Here is a 7,646-nt window from a genome sequence, read left to right as displayed (position 1 = left end):
TCACTCACCCTCTCACTCACCCACTCACTCACCCTCTCACTCACCCTCTCACTCACCCTCTCACTCACTCACTCACTCACTCACTCACCCACCCACCTACCCACTCACTCTCATTGCCGCCTCCAAGTTTGTATGTATTCTATCTTGCTTTTATTGACACATATTGTCATATTTATGTGGTTGCTGTGAAGTATATCTTAAATGTCTCTCAGAGGCCATGTCATGTGTTGAAGGACATGTTAGTACTGACAGGTAGTAAACCTCAAGGAGTGTGGCCTAGTGGGACATCACTGTAGGTAAGCCCCCAAAAGGGTATATTGAGACCCCTCTTGTTACCAAGCACAACATGGTGTTTTCTCCATTATATGATCCTGTCATGACGTTCTTCCTGCTTCAACATAAGCCCAAAGGCAACAGAGAAAAGAGGTCATGGATCAAAACTTCCAAATCCACAAGCCATAAGAAGCCTTTTTTTTTCCTTTCAATGGATAAAGTCTGGTACTTTGTACCAAAGGCTGAATAACACAGGGGTACAATGTGATGTTTTGATTCATATATATTTATATCAATCATGGTAATTGTTCCGTGAACTCTTTTGAGCTAAAAAACCCAAAGAGGAATGAAAACCACTTTCCCAGGTCATGCTTTCTAGAGTGATAGAAAGTTAGCTGACTTCCTGAAGTCAGGATTTAGATACTGTGAGTCAATATATCTTTCTTTCCTTTTTTTTTTCTTTTTTTAAAAACTTTTATTGCATGATGATGAGAAAAGTTACATGATTTCAATTTATCTGGATTTAACATTTAAAAACATTTTAGCTGGGCGGTGGTAGCACACGCCTTTAATCCCAGCACTTGGGAGGCAGAGGCAATCGGATTTCTGAGTTCAAGGTCAGCCTGGTCTACAGAGTGAGTTCCAGGACAGCCAGGGCTACACAGAGAAACCCTGTCTTGAAAAACCAAAAAAAAAAAAAAAAAAAAAAAAAAAAAAAAAAAAAAAAGAAAAGAAAAAGAAAAACCCCAACCCCCCCAAAACCCCCAAACAAACAAAAACAACAACAAAAAAACCAACCAACATATTTTAAGTAAATAGAATTAAATTACACTCTTGTTTCCCTTTTGTACCCCAACTCTTCCCAGAGACCCCCTTTCAATACCTACAATATCTTTTTTGTCATATTCCTTAAAATTTATAAAATATTATAACAATAAAAATAAGTATTATAAAAGTTGTTTGATATAAAACAACAATCAATTTAACAGCCTTATGTAGAGTCAATATATCTTTAACTGAAAATCTGTGACCATGAGAGTATCTCTATTTTGTTTTTAAACAACAGGTTCCTACCTCTATATACATACATTTGGAAGCTCCCGGGTAGTGCATTGCTGAGAGCTAGGTATATGTTAACTAGGTCAGTTGTCCTGAAGTAGGCACAATTTTCATGTATAAGGCACTGTCACTTTCAGTTGTAAATTTATGTCTTCTAATTGCAGAATTTCTTAGGGCAGGTGGCTAAGCATGACTTACGTGATTAATTCTTTCTTGAGATCTCTTGTATGCAGCTTGGGCTTTGGGCTTGGAATAGAGGCCTCTCCAGCAAACTTTTTTTCCTCTAAATTTTCTAGGGAGTTCACAGGGTCTTTCTGGAAAACAAACAACAGCCAAAACAAAAAGCAAACAAACACACAAAAGCAGGTAAGTGGGGAGAGAAAGAGGCAGAAGACATTAAAGAATTCTGAAAAGGGGACTGGATTTGAAACTATTGGTACCAGGTTTGAGTTTGGCTTGAAGACATGGCTAGAGTACTGCAAAGGATTTATAGAAAGAATAAACATTTAATAAATAAAAGGATATGTTTTGATTGTTACAGGCCTTTATCCAAAGTGTGATGGATAATAACTGAGAAGGAATCCTTTTTAAAAGTTCACATCTTTGTGAATATGGAGACATTTCTTGAACTGTATGGTTGTTATTATATTAGTATGGCCCATGTTTTTTCATTAAATAAACATGTCCAAATGACTCAGGAATCATTTTTTTACACGTCCAGCTATCACAACAGCAGCAAAACAAAAGGAAGATTGTATCACAGTATGGCCACTAGTAGAAATACCTTAATTGATGCTATTTTATGCCCAATTAACAGACACCAGTGTGGAACAATACCATCCTTCATATTGTTTGTGCTCCTAAAGTATTCTGTGTTACTTTACTAATAAAAAAATAGTTGCTACCAATATGTCCTGGAAGGGAAATGTGCAATGTGTATAAACTGCATAGAATCGCTGTTTCAATGTCCCCTGCTCTTATCTGCAGCAACGAAAGGATGAAGCAACGAAATCATGGAGATTTACACCCGCCCATTCTCCCACTCACTCTAATATGGATTTGGCTTAGAAGCAGTTCCATTCTAGCTTAGCCTCTCCTTAGCATGTCCATTTACAGCCAATCATGGGAAGGTTTCTGGTTGAGGGTTAAATCTGTGTCTTATGGAATGTAGGATTATGGAAGGATTTTAGAGGCAATAATGACTATTAAAGCTCAAACTATTATGTAGCTAAAATGCATATAAAACAATGATGGTTAGATATGTTATTTAATTTGGCATGGCAAAGTATTGTAAAGGATTTTTACAAGATGGCTTTGTTGGTTATGACCTTTTAAATATTTCATAACTTTTAAAACTATAGACTCTAATGCTTTCAATTGTTTGTATTTTCTGTTTTTGCTTTTCCTTGTATTCTGCAAACCTGCAGAGAAAGTAAATACATGTGGCCACAGCTAAAAGAATTGTCAGGATTAGTTCTGTTACAGAAACATATTATACTAGATTAATTTTCAGATACCATCCAGTATTCAACTCAGTAATATTTTTGAGACTATTACTTAACACTTAAAAAAGTATAATTTCAAAAATAGTAATTTTGTTCTGTGTAAGATGTACTAGCAAAGCATGTATGTGCGTGTGTGTGTCTGTGTGTGAGTGTGTGTATTTAGAGAGCACACGTGTGAACCCAGATCTTTCAATGTACAGATGGAAGGTTATATTGATTTCAGTAAAGACCAGAACATAATGGTAACATGAATAACAGATAATAGCATCTGGCACTTTTAAAATTTTAAGCCCTGAAATCTTTGGAGAACTGACAGTTGAATAAAGCTGACAGCCCTAGTTATTTCTCAGTGCTTTCCTTTTGAGATATTTTGAATTTTTTCCAGAAACAGGATTTTTTTAGGGGGCATCTGGACAGGCTATTTCACTGAGAGGGATAGACAATATTTTCTGAAAATTACCACAAAAATTAAGCAACTGTTGTGCATATGAACTAGATAACAATAAATTAGAAATAATCAGTCAATTTCCAGTGGTGTGAGTTCTGCGAGGTAGGGGCAAATGGGAAGAAATACTTTCACGTCTTCAAATATTCACAATGAACTCCTGAGGTGTACACAGTGTTCCTAAACAAGCATGGCAAAGGGACCCTTCCTCAGTCACATCCTGCAGACTTGCCAGGACATCAGACGTTCGTCTCCATCCTTGGAGCTCCCACGGCTACCACAGCTTCCACATACTTCACCCACAATCTCCTTCCTCTTCCTCTTCTTTGTCTGCCTCTGCCATGACCTTTTTCTCCCTTTCCAATGTTTCTTAATATTCCCTAGCAATCTCTGTTGTGTTGCTTGCTTTCTTTTTCTTCCTTCCTTCCTTCCTTCCTTCCTTCCTTCCTTCCTTCCTTCCTTCCTTCCTTCCTTCCTCCCCTCCCTCCCTCCCTCCCTCCTTCCTTCCTCCCCTCCCTCCCTCCCTTCCTCCTTCTTTCCTTTCCTCCTTCCTTCCTTCCTCCCTTCCTTCCTTCCTTCCTTCCTTCCTTCCTTCCTTCCTTCCTTCCTCCCTTCCTTCCCTCCCTCCCTCCCTTCCTTCCTTCTCTTCTTCTAAACACATTTGCCCCACTTTGCTTTATTTTTCTGTCCAACCTAATCACCTAATTTTTGTGATACAAGGACCAACAACCATACCTTCCTGTGTATCAGTTCTCTTCTCTGGAAATGTTAGTAAACTTGTTTCACAGAACTGTTGGGACAATATGACATGCTTCAGAAGGAGTCCTTGTGTTTTTTTCTGACTGTATGTGGTGTTCCTTTGATGTCTTCTAAACAAGGATTCTGAATATAAATTATTTCATCCGTTACTTTAAAAAAATGCTATCTATCAAGCCTCATACTTGTTATCTTCAAGATTCAATATAGTATGTGAAAAACACTCTCTTTTCATAGAATATCTTGGTACAGATGAGACAACAAAAAACAAAGGTATGTAATTGTACCAGGGAGTTTCAATGGTTGAATATTACTTTTGTGTGAGTCTCTACTGTGAATATCTATGAAAGAAGGATTTAGTTTGCTCAGGAAATCACAGTGTGTCTACACACAGGCATTCCCACAGTCTTCTTGGACAGTGTTGGTAGGATAGAATTCCAATGTGCCTTCTAAATTCCATTTCCTAATACTCAGCTTGAAAACTGTAGAGTAAGACTGCCCTATTAGACCTGAAGTAAGCCATTCTATGAACTAGATTAAAGAATCCTTCCTTTTCTCCCTCGATCCCTCACTTCCTCTCTCCTGCTATGTGTATGTGTGTGTGTCCCTGCACGTACACAGAGAAATGAAACACTGTCACAAATATATCGTGAAGCAGAGAAAACCATAAAACATTTGGATCCATACAACTACCAAGATGAATCCAAATGTTTCTTTTTTTTTTTTTAAAATTCTATAAAACAGATTTGAAAACAAAGATAAGATGTTGTCAGTAGAATCATTTTCTGACACACTTGACTGTAATATAAGCATAATAAGGCAGTGGCAGAAGGCACAGACATACAGTGACAGCCATACTGTCCTGGATACTCTATGTGAGAGAACCACACACTCAAGGGCTCATTTTCTGGATTACAACTCAGGTTCACACACTCCTGGCTGACACAGGGCACCAAGATGGTAGGAAGGTTTTTAGTACATGAACTGACCAAGGATAGGTCAATAGAGACGAATGTTTAAAAGCCTTTCCTAGCATGTTGTTGAGCTATCAGAACATGCTGGAATTCTTATTTCATATAAGAATGATACTCTGTACTACACTGTTTCCCTTGAAACAGAATGAGTTCTATTCTGCCCACATCAGCTCCCAGCACCCTTCCTGCTGCCTCGTTAGCTCCGCTAATAGGTGGGAGTGGGGTATAACTTTGGTTCTTCTACATACACAGGATGGCAGTGGGAGAAGTTTGTAGACCAATAAACTGCCTAGGACAGTAAAAGTATTTGGGGTTTTGGAGCATATCAGAATTTCCAAGTTAAGGATATTTAACTGATGGTGTCTATATAAACTTCTGAAAACCTCCACCTAGTTGGGTACAGCAGTGTCAGTCTACTGAATGCTGCTGCTTCGTGAGTCGATTCGTCCTCCAGGTGGGGGTACAGACTGGCATGGCTGAGGTGGATGCAAGGAATCCTAGGGGGTGGGGGTACAGATTGGCATGGCTGAGGTGGATGCAAGGAATCCTAGGGGTGGGGGTACAGATTGGCATAGCTGAGGTGGATGCAAGGAATCCTAGGGGCAGGGTTTCTTCCAGATGGATGTCTCTGACCACCATAGTGGGTACCCGACCACCATAGTGGGTAGCCACTTGTGTTGCTTTTGCTGGTTAATTAAGAAAGGGTCTTACTATGTAATGGAGCCTTGAAGCTGGCCTTGAACTCACAATCCTCCTGTTTTAGATTCTTTAGTGCTAGAATTAAAGACTTACAGGTGTGTGCTCCATGCCTGTCTTTTTACCCCAGAATTTGGTGTGAGTCCTCAGTAATACTATGTGCAAGACTGAGGTCAGGTGTGCATCATGGTGGAGATGGGACCTTTTTGTCCAGTATGTCTCCTGCACCTCACTGCTTATTCTTAGAGATACTGGAGGAAATATGTAGAAGAAGGGAGAAAGGAATGGAGAGCCTCCTAGCCTGCGGTCACTTCGGTAGATGTTGACTCTAATTCCTGAGATAGTAAACAAAAATCAAATTTGATCTCCCCTCCCACCCCAATCCAAGTCTCTGAAACTCAAATAACTGAACAAGATCATAAGTATTTCTGCAGCAAATAGATATGTCAGGCCCTTAAACATACTGCCTGGGAAGTCCATCACCAACATTCCTGATTAATATCACAATAGGACCACTTACATTCATCAACAGCTTACCTTTGTAATTATGTAGGAACTAAGCATCTGCTCAGGCCAAGTCAATGGCTCACTCTCCAGAAATGAGAGGGCTGCATGCTTCTCACCCTGTCACAACTTTGGCTCATGAGTATGTCTCGTGGACTATGGGATGGATTCCACCTAGACATTTAGTATATGTGACCTTCCAGTTACATAAACTTTCCACAGACATGCTCACACAGGGACTCTAAGAGACCAAAGGCATGGCTTTGGCATCTTAAGATTCTTATTGTCTGGCTCAGTTTCACTCTGATTCAAACTGTGTTACTGGGGTAACCTTTTAGTGTTGAGTAATGCATTGCTCCTTACAGGCTGCTGTGAGGACAACTACTACCATCGTGTGAATAAAACACATTTTAATGGTGTTACTATAGACAAATGACCTGCAAAGTTGAGTTCATTAATAAGTTTCATCTGAAAATTAAAAGCACTATTTTATCATGATCTAAAACAAAGCATAAGGGCTGAGGAAATGGCTTTTGCAGCCCTCCCATGGTGGCTCATGATCATCTATATCTCCTGTTCCATGGGATCTGACCCCTTCTTGATGTTCATAATAAGCATCAGGCATGTATGAGGTATACAGAAATAAATGGAGGCAAATCATTCATACACATAAAAATAAAATGGAAATCTAAAGCAAGGCATAACACTTTTTATAAAGATAGGAATGTGAAAGAAAATTTAGGGTAGAAGTCTAGTTGACAGACATTGACACAATACCTCTTTCTCCTCCTCTGTCTTCCCATGGGATTTGCTATAGTTGATGGGCACATTCCAGCCTTCTTGGTCACAGAGAGCCTGATAGAAGGCAGCATTGACCAGAAGGCTGCTTGCTTTGAATGGGGACGAGGATGGGGTTGTAATTGGAGTGTGAGAGGATGTTGGGGGTATAGGCTTGTCGAGTATTCGATTTTTTTTCATGCTTAAGTCCAATGTGCCATTTTCATCCACTTCTATCTCAGCTCCCTGATAGAAAACAAAAACAGAAAGAGAAAACATCTCAGCAGTTTGCAGCTAGAGCCTAGTCATGTGAGGCTTTTAAGGGATAATTTAAAATGTAAGCTTTTATGGAAGAATATCTGCTTTTAAATCCAGCTTTCTGATTTGCATTAGGTAACATTCAATTCTTAGACAGACTTTAAAGAACAGTCCCATTAGTGTGCATCATATTTCTGGGCTTAAGCAAAGTAAGCTTAATATAAATAAGATGCATTGGCTAAAATAGTTTTACATACTTGTATTCTTTTAAAGTTTAGTTTCAAAAGTATTTTATACCTGACAGGAGTATTATTACAAGCTTATCATTTTCTTTTCTTTTTCCTTTTACTTTTCTTTTCTTTTCTTTCTTTCTTTCTTTCTTTTTTTTTTTTTTTTTTT

At 38.8% G+C, this 7,646-nt stretch overlaps 1 protein-coding gene across 12 annotated transcripts in view; it reads right to left on the bottom strand.

The window, feature by feature from the left end:
- Nucleotides 1–7,646, bottom strand: part of St18 (ST18 C2H2C-type zinc finger transcription factor) — a 396,007-nt gene that overhangs the window by 25,244 nt on the left and 363,117 nt on the right. For all 12 annotated transcript variants that reach the window (XM_031366775.1, XM_031366773.1, XM_031366780.1 and 9 more), the window contains 2 exons: nucleotides 6,990–7,235; nucleotides 1,531–1,646 (listed from right to left, as the gene is read on the bottom strand). In XM_031366775.1, the coding sequence (XP_031222635.1) occupies nucleotides 1,531–1,646; nucleotides 6,990–7,235 (362 nt within the window). The remainder of the gene's footprint in view (nucleotides 1–1,530; nucleotides 1,647–6,989; nucleotides 7,236–7,646) is intronic.

The sequence above is a fragment of the Mastomys coucha genome, unplaced genomic scaffold (genome assembly GCF_008632895.1).
Source record: "Mastomys coucha isolate ucsf_1 unplaced genomic scaffold, UCSF_Mcou_1 pScaffold14, whole genome shotgun sequence".
NCBI lineage: Eukaryota > Metazoa > Chordata > Mammalia > Rodentia > Muridae > Mastomys > Mastomys coucha.
This window is presented reverse-complemented; position numbering and strand designations above follow the sequence as displayed.